The 18,411-nt window shown below is 45.9% G+C and overlaps 1 protein-coding gene across 1 annotated transcript in view; it reads right to left on the bottom strand.

Annotated features, from left to right (window-relative positions):
- Window positions 1–18,411, bottom strand: part of LOC121571048 (glucosidase 2 subunit beta) — a 257,435-nt gene that overhangs the window by 31,372 nt on the left and 207,652 nt on the right. Inside the window, exon 13 of the mRNA XM_041882290.2 lies at window positions 8,616–8,687. Within this exon, the coding sequence (XP_041738224.1) occupies window positions 8,616–8,687 (72 nt within the window). The remainder of the gene's footprint in view (window positions 1–8,615; window positions 8,688–18,411) is intronic.

Here is an 18,411-nt window from a genome sequence, read left to right on the forward strand (position 1 = left end):
ACAGATAGATACTGCTACCACATCACGTTTCCCTCCCAACTGAAACAGACAGATACTGCTACCACATCACGTTTCCCTCCCAACTGAAACAGATAGATACTGCTACCACATCACGTTTCTCTCCCAACTGAAACAGATAGATACTGCTACCACATCACGTTTTCCTCCCAACTGAAACAGATAGATACTGCTACCACATCACGTTTCCCTCCCAACTGAAACAGATAGATACTGCTACCACATCACGTTTCCCTCTCAACTGAAACAGATAGATACTGCTACCACATCACGTTTCCCTCCCAACTGAAACAGATAGATACTGCTACCACATCACATTTCCCTCTCAACTGAAACAGATAGATACTGCTACCACATCACGTTTCCCTCCCAACTGAAACAGATAGATACTGCTACCACATCACGTTTCCCTCCCAACTGAAACAGATAGATACTGCTACCACATCACATTTCCCTCCCAACTGAAACAGATAGATACTGCTACCACATCACATTTCCCTCCCAACTGAAACAGATAGATACTGCTATTCATCTATTTTCCTTTCAGGTGATTGACTACCATTTTCCTAACAGGGTGTGTCTCTCTCCTGCCAGTGTGTACCGGGCATTATTAAGATGGACGACGCTGTCACGGGAGGACGGTGTTGTCGCTGTATGAGCGTTTTGCCCTACTCTGTTAACATTATCATGGCTGATGGGACCCGTGTAGCTCAGTTGGTAGAGCATGGCGTTTGCAACGCCAGGGTTGTGGGTTCGATTCCCACGGGGGGGCCAGTATGAAAAAAATAAAAAAAATATGTATGCACTCACTAACTGTAAGTCGCTCTGGATAAGAGCGTCTGCTAAATGAGTAAAATGTAAATGTAAAATTATGGTGTTGTTATTCAATTCCCAGCAGGAAAACGGATGTGCTGATCACTGTGAAAAAGAACGCTTGCATAGAATATGGAGCCATTGAAATAGATTGCCGGGTATGTGTTGCATATTATCTACAGACAACTGGCAAAATAAAGGAAACGCTTGAGTAAATGCGGGATACAAAGTATATTGAAAGCAGGTGCTTCCACACAGATGTGGTTCCTGAGTATATTAAGCAATTAACATCCCATCATGCTTAGGGTCATGTATAAAAATGCCCAGTTGCCCATTATTTTGGCTACCACGGCTAGAAGAAGAGATCTCAGTGACTTTGAAAGAGGGGTCTCAAAGGAGCATAGGGGTGTTTTAAAGAGTGTTTGTGTCTCAGTCAACAGATCTCAACCCAATTGAACACTTATGGGAGATTCTGGAGCGGCGCCTGAGACAGCGTTTTCCACCACCATCAACAAAAACACCAAATGATGGAATTTCTTATGGAAGAATGATGTCACAATAGAGTTCCAGATACTTGTGGAATCTATGCCAAGGCACATTGAAGCTGGTCTGGAGGCTCGTGGTGACCCAACGCCCTATTAAGACACTTGATGTTGGTGTTTCCTTTATTTTGGCAGTTATCTGTATATTTGCAGACAATGTGGAACATTTCCTTGCCTGGGAAATACATTATGGCAATATTGTATGAACGAGCCACGGCCAAAGAAAAGCGTTCTCAAACTGATCGATTGTTACTGAGAGGTATTTGTGCGGCTAGTGGTCTAAACAATACTGTACATTCAACCAGCATAAGGCAAGTGAACACAGTCAATATGCACTGTGTACCAAACATTAATAACACCGTCCTAATACTGACACACGGGAACACGTTGAGCGTGGAAAAACCCAGCAGCGTTGCAGTTCTTGACACAAACCGGTGCGCCTGGCACCTACTAACCATAACCCGTTTAAAAGCTAATTCAATCTTTTGTCTTCACCTTCTGAATGGCAAATGAGCCCCCTTGAGTGATAAAGGAAATGCATTAGGGCATTAAGCTACACACAGTAATCACAGTACTGAGACTAGCGCTGCCACTGAAAGCCTTTCACCATTCCTACGGTCACTATTACATCTGCTACTACAGCTACTACTCCTGTCAGCCATGGAGGTGGTGTTGGCGGCTGCGGTGGCAGCAATCGAAATAACATTATTTGTGCAGCAAGCAGCAGTAGTTGGACTAGTAGTACAACTTCCCATGACAAGTCATGCGTGTTAATGTCCTCTCTCTCTCTCTCTCTCTCTCTCTCTCTCTCTCTCTCTCTCTCTCTCTCTCTCTCTCTCTCTCTCTCTCTCTCTCTCTCTCTCTCTCTCTCTCTCTCTCTCTCTCTCTCTCTCTCTCTCTCTCTCTCTCTCTCTCTCTCTCTCTCTCTCTCTCTCTCTCTCTCTCTCTCTCTCTCTCTCTCTCTGTCCTTTAGGATGCTGAAGAAGGTGTGATAAATGCTGCCGTTTAAATCAAAGGCCTCCTCTCTCCCCCTCCCTGACTCTGGGGAGAGGAGGATGTCTCCATGCAGATTGATATCAGGGGGCTCAGCCCTATCCTGCAAGGGCTGAGTGATGGTCTGTCTGGATAAAAAAATGAACTTTATTCCCAGCACGCCGGCTATGATTCATGTTTCCCCTCCAACCCCCCCACCACACCGCACCACAGTACACTGCTCTCTCCCTGGAAACATGTGGGCTACATCTTCCAGTGTAACACCACCTGCCCACCCCAGCAAATCACATTACTGTGTGGGTCTGTGTGTGTGAGAGTTATACTCAGCTGCATCCAAAGCAACCATTTAGTTTCCATTAACCAGCTGAAATATTAAATAACCTTTTCAAAGCGGGCGGCACACGAGCACCCCTTTTCCGTCGTCAAGGTGATCAGTGAGAGTAGACCGTTGTACAGGAAAGGTCTGAATCAGAGAAGTATGTATGCAAGTTTAAAACCCTGACTTGGGTATGAAAGTGCAGTTAGCCCCTCTTGGTGTCTGTGTGTGAAGGGTGCTCTCTGTGGCTGTGAGCTAAGTATCATGTGGCAGCCATCTTGTGTGAGGCAGACTGGCACAGTATGCCCAGGAGGAGTCTGCAGTCGGAGAACACTGTGACCTCACCTTGAGTCACATGTATAGGAGACAGCTGCAGACAGCTCCGTTCTGCCCTTATACTGTTTGACAGTCAAACGTAGACTCTGAGCCGTGTTAGTCAGAGCTTGCATGCTGTCCCCTTCCCTCAATAAGGACACAGTAAAACATGTGAGTGGGTAGTGTGGGAGCGGAGAGAAGGGAACATCATGTCATGCTTCAGATTCCAATGACTTTCCTTTATAAGGAGTGTGCACTGTGTCTTGGAGACTAGTATGAGCCGCCTCCCAGACAGTCCTACTAGGTTCACTAACGTGCAGGTAGTCTTTGCCTGTGGATCTTCTCTTGACCACACAGGGTGGGTCAACTCCCACCGCGCCATAGGTCTGGATTATCCCACAGTATGAGCTTCTTTCCTGGGTGAAGGGGGCCTCCCTGTCTTCCTGCCTCCCTGTCTTCCTGCCTCCCTGTCTTCCTGCCTCCCTGTCTTCCTGCCTCCCCGTCTTCCTGCCTCCCCGTCTTCCTGCCTCCCCGTCTTCCTGCCTCCCTGTCTTCCTGCCTTCCTGCCTCCCTGTCTTCCTGCCTCCCTGTCTTCCTGCCTCCCTGTCTTCCTGCCTCCCCGTCTTCCTGCCTCCATGTCTTCCTGTCTTCCTGCCTCCCTGTCTTCCTGCCTCCCTGTCTTCCTGTCTTCCTGCCTCCCTGTCTTCCTGCCTCCCCGTCTTCCTGCCTCCCTGTCTTCCTTTCTTCCTTCCTCCCTGTCTTCCTGTCTTCCTGCCTCCCTGTCTGCCTGCCTCCCTGTCTTCCTGCCTCCCTGTCTTCCTGCCTCCCCGTCTTCCTGCCTCCATGTCTTCCTGTCTTCCTGCCTCCCTGTCTTCCTGCCTCCCTGCCTTCCTGCCTCCCTGTCTTCCTGCCTCCCTGTCTTCTTGTCTTCCTGCCTCCCTGTCTGCCTGCCTCCCTGTCTTCCTGCCTCCCTGTCTTCCTGCCTCCCCGTCTTCCTGCCTCCATGTCTTCCTGTCTTCCTGCCTCCCTGTCTTCCTGCCTCCCTGCCTTCCTGCCTCCCTGTCTTCCTGCCTCCCTGTCTTCTTGTCTTCCTGCCTCCCTGTCTCCCTGTCTTCCAGTCTTCCTGCCTTCCTGTCTTCCTGTCTTCCTGCCTCCCTGTCTTCCTGTCTTCCTGCCTCCCTGTCTTCCTGCCTCCCTGTCTTCCTGTCTTCCTGCCTCCCTGTCTTCCAGTCTTCCTGCCTTCCTGTCTTCCTGTCTTCCTGCCTCCCTGTCTTCCTGTCTTCCTGCCTCCCTGTCTTCCTGCCTCCCTGTCTTCCTGTCTTCCTGCCTCCCTGTCTTCTTGTCTTCCTGCCTCCCTGTCTCCCTGTCTTCCAGTCTTCCTGCCTTCCTGTCTTCCTTTCTTCCTGTCTTCCTGTCTCCCTGTCTCCCTGTCTTCCTGCCTCCCTGTCTTCCTGCCTCCCTGTCTTCCTGTCTTCCTACCCTAGGCTGAGTTAGCAGTAAATCCCTGGGCTGCCCTCTTGGTCTCTCTCTGCTAGCCACAGAGGTTAGCTCACTCCTTCCTACTGTTAACACTTCACGGGTAGTTTGTGACATGGTATACTACGTGTCAGATGGGGATATTTTTGTGTACAACACCAACGAGCAATCCAATATTTATTTATAGCCCGCTCTGCGCTGTTTTAACATTGGCCAGCTTTTACTACGTGTTACCTCACCTTTCACACAGGATACGTTCAACCACAGGGTTATAGTACTTTTATAAGCGCGGCATAGTCTCAGACAATCCTGCTAGCGGCTGGTCCTCCCTTTCTAGTTGACCGGACAACAAGTCCCAGGTATAGGGTTTCAGCTAAGACTCATTTCTTGAAATTAATTATTAGCTGAATGCAGGGGTTCGACACTTCGTCTGAGTAAGGACAAGACTATAGATACCCAGCGCACCTTTTACACAGTTACCATGGAGCTCCCCTGTGGTTTCCTGCTGGAGCCCACAATATGGTCTGGCCCCTGTGGTTTCCTGCTGGAGCCCACAATATGGTCTGGCCCCTGTGGTTTCCTGCTGGAGCCCACAATATGGTCTGGCCCCTGTGGTTTCCTGCTGGAGCCCACAATATGGTCTGGCCCCTGTGGTTTCCTGCTGGAGCCCACAGTATGGTCTGGCCCCTGTGGTTTCCTGCTGGAGCCCACAATATGGTCTGGCCCCTGTGGTTTCCTGCTGGAGCCCACAATATGGTCTGGCCCCTGTGGTTTCCTGCTGGAGCCAACAATATGGTCTGGCCCCTGTGGTTTCCTGCTGGAGCCCACAATATGGTCTGGCCCCTGTGGTTTCCTGCTGGAGCCCACAATATGGTCTGGCTGCAGGACACCTAAGGTGAACCCCAGTTATAATGCTACTCTTCTTCAGCACTTTATTCAACAAGTCATTTAACTAGTTAATGAAAACCAGTAACACTTCTCTTTTGGTTCCACTAGTTAATGAAAACCAGTAACACTTCTCTTTTGGTTCCACTAGTTAATGAAAACCAGTAACACTTCTCTTTTGGTTCCACTAGTTAATGGAAACCAGTAACACTTCTCTTTTGGTTCCACTAGTTAATGAAAACCAGTAACACTTCTCTTTTGGTTCCACTAGTTAATGAAAACCAGTAACACATCTATTGTGGTTCCACTAGTTAATGAAAACCAGTAACACTTCTCTTTTGGTTCCACTAGTTAATGAAAACCAGTAACACTTCTCTTTTGGTTCCACTAGTTAATGAAAACCAGTAACACTTCTCTTTTGGTTTCACTAGTTAATGAAAACCAGTAACACTTCTCTTTTGGTTTCACTAGTTAATGAAAACCAGTAACACTTCTCTTTTGGTTCCACTAGTTAATGAAAACCAGTAACACTTCTCTTTTGGTTCCACTAGTTAATGAAAACCAGTAACACTTCTCTTTTGGTTCCACTAGTTAATGAAAACCAGTAACACTTCTCTTTTGGTTCTACTAGTTAATGAAAACCAGTAACACATATATTGTGGTTCCACTAGTTAATGAAAACCAGTAACACTTCTCTTTTGGTTCCACTAGTTAATGAAAACCAGTAACACTTCTCTTTTGGTTCTACTAGTTAATGAAAACCAGTAACACTTCTCTTTTGGTTCTACTAGTTAATGAAAACCAGTAACACTTCTCTTTTGGTTCTACTAGTTAATGAAAACCAGTAACACTTCTCTTTTGGTTCCACAGTTTCACAACTGATGGATTTTATTGTTTTTTATATAGCAATTATAATGCAATAGCTTCTAACAATACCAATCAAGTTCTGTTGTTACCTTACCCCAAAAGTCTTCTAACTTCTAATTCATCAATCAGCTCGTGATCTGTCTTCCCCTTAATCTCAGCTCCTTTCTCTGTCTTTTACATTGGTTTTTATACCCCTTAATTGCCAAGCCTTCTTCATCTACATTGTCTCAGTGTTGCCATGGCTCTGTCTGGAGACTGGAGGAGTCACCACAACTGCAAAACGTTCATTGCAAATAAATCAACCCAAACACATCTTAACTCCTCACGTTGCTCGACCAAAAGAAAAAGAGAAACCGGCGTCTAATAACATCCTTTTAGTGAAACTGAAAATATTTTGTTCATTTATGCCCTCTTCATTGTCAATTCTCCAGAACCTTTAACCTGCGTGGCCCACAGCGCAAATGGCGTCAAAATCGAGATTCGGAAGGAGTTTAAGTCAATTATAAAAGCACATAAAAAGTTTTTAAAGAGAAGTGCAACGTCAATAGAATAGCATTTCCATAATTGTACCCTATAAAGTGTCTGATGGCTGACGGTTAAGGATAATGAGAGAGAGAGAGGAGAGAGGACAGCGGAGTGACATCCCATAATTAACACCTCAAATCTCCTGACACCAGCAAAACGGTGATAAGGAGATAAATATAAGTTTGACAGTAACTGACGCAACAAGACGGCAAGGGGCGCATAATGTGATCACGCAGAGGAGAAAAATAGAACCGTGTAAAAGACAACCGCGATAGAAGCTATCCCAAGGTGCTGGTCGAAAGGACACGTGTTAAAACCGACTAGGATCGGTAATGCACCTTTCTGCAGGTCCCTATAGCTAGGATTGGTAATGCACCTTTCTGCAGGTCCCTATAGCTAGGATTGGTAATGCACCTTTCTGCAGGTCCCTATAGCTAGGATTGGTAATGCACCTTTCTGCAGGTCCCTATAGCTAGGATTGGTAATGTACCTTTCTGCAGGTCCCTATAGCTAGGATTGGTAATGCACCTTTCTGCAGGTCCCTATAGCTAGGATTGGTAATGTACCTTTCTGCAGGTCCCTATAGCTAGGATTGGTAATGCACCTTTCTGCAGGTCCCTATAGCTAGGATTGGTAATGCACCTTTCTGCAGGTCCCTATAGCTAGGATTGGTAATGCACCTTTCTGCAGGTCCCTATAGCTAGGATTGGTAATGCACCTTTCTGCAGGTCCCTATAGCTAGGATTGGAAATGCACCTTTCTGCAGGTCCCTATAGCTAGGATTGGTAATGTACCTTTCTGCAGGTCCCTATAGCTAGGATTGGTAATGCACCTTTCTGCAGGTCCCTATAGCTAGGATTGGTAATGCACCTTTCTGCAGGTCCCTATAGCTAGGATTGGTAATGCACCTTTCTGCAGGTCCCTATAGCTTCACAAGTACATACACAGCCTTCACACCAACTCCAAAGAACACATTTCTGCACCCAACATGCCAACACCCCAAAATAACAACAAAAAATCTACAAAAGAGAAATCAAAGTTCTACACATAGGGTTGAGTACACCCCTTTCATACTGTGGCACCCGAGACGCCTTGATACAAGACCAATGTCCACCGGTGGACAGATCCAATCCCAGATCCAAACCCTTGGGGGAACTAAAAGGCCATACTTTAACCCTTGAGATGAAATGGAAACCCTTCACAGCGGAAGAAATACAACCCAGCCCAGTAGCCCAGTCTATGAAGTACAACCCCCCCCCCCCCTGATAGAGACCTGTTAGCAATTGATTAAAGGTCACATGTAGCCTAACAGAGGTTGAATAACAATAAAAAAATATCAATATCGGTAGAAATATTGGTCTTAGAGTAACTTCACACCGCAACATCATAACAATGATAAAGGAGCTTTGGGACTGGAAGCAGTGGAATGCGTATCAAGTAGCATTCACATCAATTTCTAATGAAGAAATGCTAGCTGCTCTGCTTCCTTCTGGTGAAATAAACAGAGGTAGCTGCATCACCCGAGGCCAAGGCTAATGTGTGCTTGTCTAGAGAACCAAAAGAGAGCATTTGTATGCTGTGGAACTATTTTGTGTGTCTGGAGTGAGAACCACACATCCAAATAAACATAACAGGCACATTGTTGAACATATATTCATGCCTTTGTAGAGAAAGGTGAAAGAGATTCATTTACACACGTATACCTTTAAAAAAAAATAGGACTTAAATTGCGGTTAGCCAGTGACTGCTTTTTAAGAGGGTAGCTGAACATTTCAAGAGTCCTTCAAATACCATGGGGTTCACGAGGCCAAACCGGTACAGGTTTAAACTGTGGTAACACCGGTGAACGTTAACAAGGTACTCACCCTAAGGACACCTCTTCTCCTGAAGAACCCTTCTGTGTTACTTGATTGAAGGGACACAGCTCGTAAATATACCTGCGGAGAAGAATGGAACAAATAAACGTATTTAGAAAAAGTGTTAAATTCACCATGTCCTGTTGATCATAGAACAGTGTTATTTTCACTCTACACTATTACTCTGTTGATGTGTCATGTTCTTTGTTCATTTACAAAAAAAATATATTGATGTGGAAAACACATAGGGACAGTTTCCCAGACACAGATTAAGCTTGGACTAAAAAAATAATTTTCAATGGAGATCGAGATTGCTTTTTAATTCCAGGACTATGCTTAATCTGTGTCCGGGAAACCACCCCTTAAAGTATATCCCTTCTGACACACAGCTAGGCAGGTATATGAGGAAGGTATGAAGACGAACAGACAGACATACAGAGAGACAGACAGACATACAGAGAGGCAGACAGACATACAGAGAGGCAGACAGACATACAGAGAGGCAGACAGACATACAGAGACGCAGACAGACATACAGAGAGACAGACAGACATACAGAGAGGCAGACATATAGACAGACAGAGATAGACATACAGACGCAGGCCAGCATTATTGAACAAAGCAACTGGTGGCCACCATGTTGTCTCAACTCTCTGTCCACGGAGGGCTGACAAGAAGCCCTGGTGGCCACTTTTTTGTCTCAACTCTATGTCCACGGGGGGCTGACAAGAAGCCCTTGTGGCCACCATTTTGTCTCAACTCTATGTCCACGGGGGGCTGACAAGAAGCCCTGGTGGCCACCATTTTGTCTCAACTCTCTGTACACGGAGGGCTGACAAGAAGCCCTGGTGGCCACCATTTTGTCTCAACTCTCTGTCCACAGGGGGCTGACAAGAAGCCCTGGTGGCCACCATTTTGTCTCAACTCTCTGTCCACGGAGGGCTGACAAGAAGCCCTGGTGGCCACCATTTTGTCTCAACTCTATGTCCACGGGGGGCTGACAAGAAGCCCTGGTGGCCACAATTTTGTCTCAACTCTCTGTCCACGGAGGGCTGACAAGAAGCCCTGGTGGCCACCATTTTGTCTCAACTCTCTGTCCACAGGGGGCTGACAAGAAGCCCTGGTGGCCACCATTTTGTCTCAACTCTCTGTCCATGAAGGGCTTACAAGAAGCCCTGGTGGCCACCATTTTGTCTCAACTCTCTGTCCACGGAGGGCTGACAAGAAGCCCTGGTGGCCACCATTTTGTCTCAACTCTCTGTCCACGGGGGGCTGACAAGAAGCCACTCGTGCCACCCACAGCTTATGTACCCAGGATCAGGAGACTGGAGGAGCTAGCAATTAGCGCAGGCCGTTGTTAATGTTCGCTAGCGAGCGCCAGAGAGTGGAGTAGACAGAGAAGAGCAGTTCGAGCTCCAGTAAACTGATCAAAGAACTCGATGGAGAAACGGACAGGGGTAAGTCAGCAGGGTTTGATCTTGACATTTGAACCAGTGCATTGACTAATACAAAAGAAAGGAAGAGAGGCCAAGTCAACCAAAATGAAAGAGGGTGAGAGAGAAAGAAAGAAAGAGACAGAGACAGAGAGAGAGGGAGAGAGAGAGAGAGGGGGTAGAGAGAGATAGAGAGGGAGAGAGAGACAGAGAGAGAGAGACAGAGAGAGAGGGAGAGAGAACGAGACAGAGAGAGACAGAGAGAGAGAGAGAGAGAGAGAGAGAGAGAGAGAGAGAGAGAGAGAGAGAGAGAGAGAGAGAGAGAGAGAGAGAGAGAGAGAGAGAGAGTGAGAGAGAGAGGGTAGAGAGAGAGGGAGATAGAGAGAGATATATATATATATATAGAGAGAGAGAGGGTAGAGAGAGAGAGGGGGTAGAGAGAGAGAGAGAGAGGGGGTAGAGAGAGAGGGGGAAAGAAAGAAAGAAAGAAAGAAAGAAAGAAAGAAAGAAAGAAAGAAAGAAAGAAAGAAAGAAAGAAAGAAAGAAAGAAAGAAAGAAAGAAAGAAAGAAAGAAAGAAGAGAGAGAGCAGGGGATGGGGTGAAAGTGGCTGTTTGCTGATTATCTGGTGTTTCTGTCCCCAACCAAGGAGGGCCTACAGCAGCACCTAGATCTTCTGCACAGATTCTGACAGTAAATCTCAGTAAGACAAAAATAATGGCGTTCCAAAAAAGGTCCAGTTGCCAGGACCACAAATACAAATTCCATCTAGACACCGTTGCCCTAGAGAACACAAAAAACTATACATACCTCGGCCTAAACATCAGCGCCACAGGTAACTTACACAAAGCTGTGAACGATCTGAGAGACAAGGTAAGAAGGGCCTTCTATGCCATCAAAAGGAACGTAATATTTGACATACCAATTAGGATCTGGCTAAAAATACTTGAATCAGTTATAGAACCCATTGCCCTTTTTGGTTGTGAGGTCTGGGGTCCACTCACCAACCAAGAATTCATAAAATGGGACAAACACCAAATTGAGACTCTGCATGCAAAATTCTGCAAAAATATCCTCTGTGTACAACGTAAAACACTAAATTATGCTTGCAGACAGAATTAGGCCGATACCCGCTAATTATCCAAATCCAATAAAGAGCCGTTAAATTCTACAACCACCTAAAAGGAAGTGATTCCCAAACCTTCCATAACAAAGCCATCACCTAGAGAGAGTGGAACCTGGCGAAGAGTCCCCTAAGCAAGCTGGTCCTGGGGCTCTGTTCACAAACACAAACAGACCCCACAGAGCCCCAGGACAGCAACACAATTACACCCAACCAAATCATGAGAAAACAAAAAGAGAATTAATTGACACATTGGAAAGAATTAACAAAAAATCTAGAATGCTATTTGGCCTCTAAACAGAGAGTACACAGTGGCAGAATACCTGACCACTGTGACTGACACAAAATTAAGGAAATCTTTGACTATGTACAGACTCAGTGAGCATAGCCTTGCTATTGAGAAAGGCCACCGTAGGCAGACCTGGCTCTCAAGAGAAGACAGGCTATGTGAACACTGCCCACAAAATGAGGTGGAAACTGAGCTGCACTTCCTAACCACCTGCCAAATGTATGACCATATTAGAGACACATACTTCCCTCAGATTACACAGACCCACAAAGAATTAGAAAACAAATCAGATTTGGATAAACTCCCATGAAGTGGCTTGCGAAAGTATTCACCCCCCTTGGCATTTTTCCTATTTTGTTGACTTACAACCTGGAATAAAAATAGATTTTTGGGGGGTTTGTATCATTTGATTTACACAACATGCCTACCACTTTGAAGATGCAAAATAGAAACAAGAAATAAGACCAAAAAAACAGAAAACTTGAGCGTGCATAACTATTCACCCCCCCCCAAAGTCAATACTTTGTAGAGCCACCTTTTGCAGCAATTACAGCTGCAAGTCTCTTGGGGTATGTCTCTATAAGCTTGGCACATCTAGTCACTGGGATTTTTGCCCATTCTTCAAGGCAAAACTGCTCCAGCTCCTTCAAGTTGGATGGGTTCCGTTGGTGTACAGCAATCTTTAAGTCATACCACATATTCTCAATTGGATTGAGGTCTGGGCTTTGACTAGGCCATTCCAAGACGTTTCCCCTTAAACCACTCGAGTGTTGCTTTAGCAGTATGCTTAGGGTCATTGTCCTGCTGGAAGGTGAACCTCCGTCCCAATCTCAAATCTCTGGAAGACTGAAACAGGTTTCCCTCAAGAATTTCCCTGTATTTAGCGCCATCATTCCTTCAATTCTGACCAGTTTCCCAGTCCCTGACAATGAAAAACATCCCCACAGTGAAGCATGGTGGTGGCAGCATCATCAGGCTGTGGGGATGGTGTTCTCGGGGTGATGAGAGGTGTTGGGTTTGCGCCAGACATAGCGTTTTCCTTGATGGCCAAAAAGCTCAATTTTAGTCTCATCTGACCAGAGTACCTTCTTCCATATGTTTGGGGAGTCTCCCACATGCCTTTTGGCGAACACCAAACGTATTTGCTTATTTTTTTCTTGAAGCAATGGCTTTTTTCTGGCCACTCTTCCGTAAAGCCCAGCTCTGTGGAGTGTACTGCTTAAAGTGGTCCTATGGACAGATACTCCAATCTCCGCTGTGGAGTTTTGCAGCTCCCTCTGTGTTATCTTTGGTCTCTCTGATGAACGCCCTCTTTGCCTGGTCCGTGAGTTTTGGTGGGCGGCCCTCTCTTGGCAGGTTTGTTGTGGTGCCATATTCTTTCCATTTTTTTAATAATGGATTTAAAGTTTCATATATTTTTTTTATAACCCAACCCTGATCTGTACTTCTCCACAACTTTGTCCCTGACCTGTTTGGAGTGCTCCTTGGTCTTCATGGTGCCGCTTGCTTGGTGGTGCCCCTTGCTTAGTGGTGTTGCAGACTCTGGGGCCTTTCAGAACAGGTGTATATATACTGAGATCATGTGACACTTAGATTGCACACAGGTAAACTTTATTTAACTAATTATGTGACTTCCAAAGGTAATTGTTTGGACCAGATCTTATGTAGGGTCTTCATAACAAAGGGGTGAATACATATGCACGCACCACTTTCCCCTTATTTATTTTGTAGATTTTTTTGAAACAGGTTATTTTTTTCATTTCACTTCACCAATTTGGACTATTTTGTGTATGTCCATTACATGAAATCCAAATAAAAATCCATTTAAATTACAGGTTGTAATGCAACAAAATAAGAAAAATGCCAAGGGGGATAAATACTTTTGCAAGGCACTGTATCTACTTGGTGAAATACCACAGTGTGCCATCACAGCAGCAAGATTTATGACCTGTTGCCACAAGAAAAGGGCAACCAGTGAAGAACAAACACCATTGTAAATACAACCCATATTTATGTTTATTTATTTTCCTTTTTGTACTTTATTTGCACATCATTACAACACTGTATATAGACATAATATGACATTTTAAGTCTTTATTATTTTGTAACTTTTGTGAGTGTAATGTTTACTGTAAAAAAAGTATTGTTTAATTCACTTTTGTTTATCATCTACAGTGAGGGAAAAAAGTATTTGATCCCCTGCAGATTTTGTACGTTTGCCCACTGACAAAGACATGATCAGTCTATAATTTTAATGGTAGGTTTATTTGAACAGTGAGAGACAGAATAACAACAACAAAAATCCAGAAAAATGCATGTCAAAAATGTTATAAATTGATTAGCATTTTTTTAATGAGGGAAATAAGTATTTGACCCCTCTGCAAAACATGACTTAGTACTTGGTGGCAAAATCCTTGTTGGCAATCACAGAGATCAGACGTTTCTTGTAGTTGGCCACCAGGTTTTCACACATCTCAGGAGGGATTTTGTCCCACTCCTCTTTGAAGATCTTCTCCAAGTCATTAAGGGCTCGAGCCTGACGTTTGGCAACTCGAACCTTCAGCTCCCTCCACAGATTTTCTATGGGATTAAGGTCTGGAGACTGGCTAGGCCACTCCAGGACCTTAATGTGCTTCTTCTTGAGCCACTCCTTTGTTGCCTTGGACGTGTGTTTTGGGTCATTGTCATGCTGGAATACCCATCCACGAACCATTTTCAATGCCCTGGCTGAGGGAAGGAGGTTCTCACCCAAGATTTGACGGTACATGGCCCCGTCCATCGTCCCTTCGATGCGGTGAAGTTGTACTGTCCCCTTAGCAGAACCCCCCCCCCCCCAAAGCATAATGTTTCCACCTCCATGTTTGACGGTGGGGATGGTGTTCTTGGGGTCATAGGCAGCATTCCTCCTCCTCCAAACACGGCAAGTTGAGTTGATGCCAAAGAGCTCGATTTTGGTCTCATCTGACCACAACACTTTCACCCAGTTCTCCTCTGAATCATTCAGATGTTCATTGGCAAACTTCAGACGGGCCTGTATATGTGCTTTCTTCAGCAGGGGGACCTTGCGGGCGCTGCAGGATTTCAGTCCTTCACGGCGTAGTGTGTTACCAATTGTTTTCTTGGTGACTATGGTTCCAGCTGCCTTGAGATCATTGACAAGATCCTCCCGTGTAGTTCTGGGCTGATTCCTCACCGTTCTCATGATCATTGCAACTCCACGAGGTGAGATCTTGCGTGGAGCCCCAGGCCGAGGGAGGTTGACAGTTATTTTGTGTTTCTTCCATTTGCGAATAATCGCACCAACTGTTGTCACCTTCTCACCAAGCTGCTTGGCGATGGTCTTGTAGCCCATTCCAGCCTTGTGTAGGTCTACAATCCTGTCCCTGACATCCTTGGAGAGCTCTTTGGTCTTGGCCATGGTGGAGAGTTTGGAATCTGATTGATTGATTGCTTCTGTGGACAGGTGTCTTTTATACAGGTAACAAGATGAGATTAGGAGCACTCCCTTTAAGAGTGTGCTACTAATCTCAGCTCGTTACCTGTATAAAAGACACCTGGGAACCAGAAATCTTTCTGATTGAGAGGGGGTCAAATACTTATTTCCCTCATTCAAATGCGTTTTTCTGGATTATTTTGTTGTTATTCTGTCTCTCACTGTTCAAATAAACCTACCATTAACATTATAGACTGAACATGTCTTTGTCAGTGGGCAAACTTACAAAATCAGCAGGGGATCAAATACTTTTTTCCCTCACTGTATTTCACTTGCTTTGGCAATGTAAACATATGTTTCCCATGCCAATAAAGCCCCTTAAATTGAATTGAATTGAAATGGAATTGAATTGAGGGGTGGGGGGGTAGTGAGCGAGAGAGGGGTAGAGAGACAGAGAGAGAGAGAGAGAGAGAGGGGGTGTAGAGAGAGAGGGGGGGTAGAGAGGGTGTTAGAGAGAGGGGGTTAGAGAGAGAGAGATAGATTAAAAACTGTAATATCTTATGTTTCACCGAGTCGTGGCTGAACGACGACAATGATAACATTCAGCTAGCGGGCTATACGCTACATCGGCAGGATAGAACGGCTGACTCCGGTAAGACAAGGGGTGGCGGTCTGTGTATATTTGTAAACAACAGCTGGTGCACAAAATCAAATACTAAGGAAGTCTCGAGGTTTTGCTCGCCTGAGGTAGAGTATCATATGATAAGCTGTAGACCACACTATTTACCAAGAGAGTTTTCATCTATATTTTTCATAGCTGTCTATTTACCACCACAAACCAATGCTGGCATTAAGATTGCACTGAATGAGTTGTACAAGGCCATAAATCAACAGGAAAACGCTCATCCAGATGCAGCGCTCCTAGTGGCCGGGGACTTTAATGCAGGGAAACTTAAATCCGTTCTACCTAATTTCTACCAGCATGTTAAATGTGCAACCAGAGGAAAAAAAACTCTAGACCACCTTTACTCCACACACAGAGACGCATACAAAGCTCTCCCTCGCCCTCCATTTGGCAAATCTGACCATAACTCTATCCTCCTGATTCCTGCTTATAAGCAAAAACTAAAGCAGGAAGCACCAGTGACTCGGTTAATAAAAAAGTGGTCAGATGACGCAGATGCTAAGCTACAGGACTGTTTTGCTAGCACAGACTGGAACATGTTCCGGGATTCTTCAGACAGCATTGAGGAGTACACCACATCAGTCACTGGCTTCATCAATAAGTGCATCGATGATGTCGTCCCACAGTGACCGTACGTACATACCCCCAACCAGAAGCCATGGATTACAGGAAACATCCGCACTGAGCTAAAGGGTAGAGCTTCCGCTTTCAAGGAACGGGACTCTAACCCGGACGCTTATAAGAAATCCCGCTATGACCTCCGACGAACCATCAAACAGGCAAAGAGTCAATACAGGACTAAGATTGAATCGTACTACACTGGCTCTGACGCTCGTCGGATGTGTCAGGGCTTGAAAACTATTACAGACTACAAAGGGAAGCACAGCCGCGAGCTGCCCAGTGACACAAGCCTACCAGACGAGCTAAACCACTTCTATGCTCGCCGAGGCAAGCAACACTGAAGCATGCATGAGAGCACCAGCTGTTCCCGGATGACTATGTGATCACGCTCTCCGTAGCCGATGTGAGTAAGACTTTTAAGCAGGTCAACATTCACAAGGCCGCAGGGCCAGACGGATTACCAGGACGTGTACTCCGAGCATGTACTGACCAACTGGCAAGTGTCTTCACTGACATTTTCAACATGTCCCTGACTGAGTCTGTAATACCAACATGTTTCAAGCAGACCACCATAGTCCCCGTGCCCAAGGACTCTAAGATAACCTGCCTAAATGACTACCGTCCCGTAGCACTGACGTCTGTAGCCATGAAGTGCTTTGAAAGGCTGGTCATGGCTCACATCAACAGCATTATCCCAGAAACCCTAGACCCACTCCAATTTGCATACCGCCCCAACAGATCCACAGATGATGCAATCTCTATTGCACTCCACACTGCCCTTTCCCACCTGGACAAGAGGAACATCTACGTGAGAATGCTATTCATTGACTACAGCTCAGCATTCAACACCATAGTGCCCTCTAAGCTCATCACTAAGCTAAGGATCCTGGGACTAAACACTTCCCTCTGCAACTGGATCCTGGACTTCCTGACGGGCCGCCCCCAGGTGGTAAGGGTAGGTAACAACACATCTGCCACACTGATCCTCAACACGGGGGCCCCTCAGGGGTGCGTGCTCAGTCCCCTCCTGTACTCTCTGTTCACCCATGACTGCATGGCCAGGCACGACTCCAACACCATCATTAAGTTTGCCGACGACACAACAGTGGTAGGCCTGATCACCGACAACGATGAGACAGCCTATAGGGGAGGAGGTCAGAGATCTGGCCGTGTGGTGCCAGGACAACAACCTCTCCCTCAACGTGACCAAGACAAAGGAGATGATTGTGGACTACAGGAAAAAAAAGAGGACTGAGCACGCCCCCATTCTCATCGACGGGGCTGTAGTGGAACAGGTTGAGAGCTTCAAGTTCCTTGGTGTCCACATCACCAACGAACTATCATGGTCCAAACACACCAAGACAGTCGTGAAGAGGGCACGACAAAGCCTATTCCCCTCAGGAGACTGAAAAGATTTGGCATGGGTCCTCAGATCCTCAAAAAATTAACAGCTGCACCATCGAGAGCATCCTGACTGGTTGCATCACCGCCTGGTATGGCAACTGCTTGGCCTCCGACCGCAAGGCACTACAGAGGGTAGTGCGTACGGCCCAGTACATCACTGGGGCAAAGCTTCCTGCCATCCAGGACCTCTATACCAGGCGGTGTCAGAGGAAGGCCCTCAAAATTGTCAAAGACTCCAGCCACCCTAGTCATAGACTGTTCTCTCTGCTACCGCACAGCAAGCGGTACCGGAGTGCCAAGTCTAGGTCCAAAAGACTTCTCAACAGCTTCTACCCCCAAGCCATAAGACTCCTGAACAGCTAATCATGGCTACCCGGACTATTTGCACTGCCCCCCCACCCCATCCTTTTTACGCTGCTGCTACTCTTACTTATTTATGCATAGTCACTTTAACTCTACCCACATGTACATATTACCTCAACTACCTCAACTAGCCGGTGCCCCCGCACATTGACTCTGCAACGGTACCCCCCTGTATATATAGCCTCCTTACTTCTGCTCTTTTTTTTCTCAACACTTTTTTTTGTTGTTGTTTTATTTTTACTTTTTTTGTTAAAAATAAATGCACTGTTGGTTAAGGGCTGTAAGTAAGAATTTTACTGTAATGTCTGCACCTGTTGTATTCGGCGCATGTGACCAATAAAATTTGATTTGATTTGATTTGATTTGAGAGGGGTAGAGAGAGAGAGGGGGGTATAGAGAGAGGGGTAGAGAGAGAGAGGGGTAGAGAGAGAGAGGGAGGGGTAGAGAGAGAGGGGG

The sequence above is a fragment of the Coregonus clupeaformis genome, unplaced genomic scaffold (genome assembly GCF_020615455.1).
Source record: "Coregonus clupeaformis isolate EN_2021a unplaced genomic scaffold, ASM2061545v1 scaf0154, whole genome shotgun sequence".
Taxonomy (NCBI): Eukaryota; Metazoa; Chordata; class Actinopteri; order Salmoniformes; family Salmonidae; genus Coregonus; species Coregonus clupeaformis.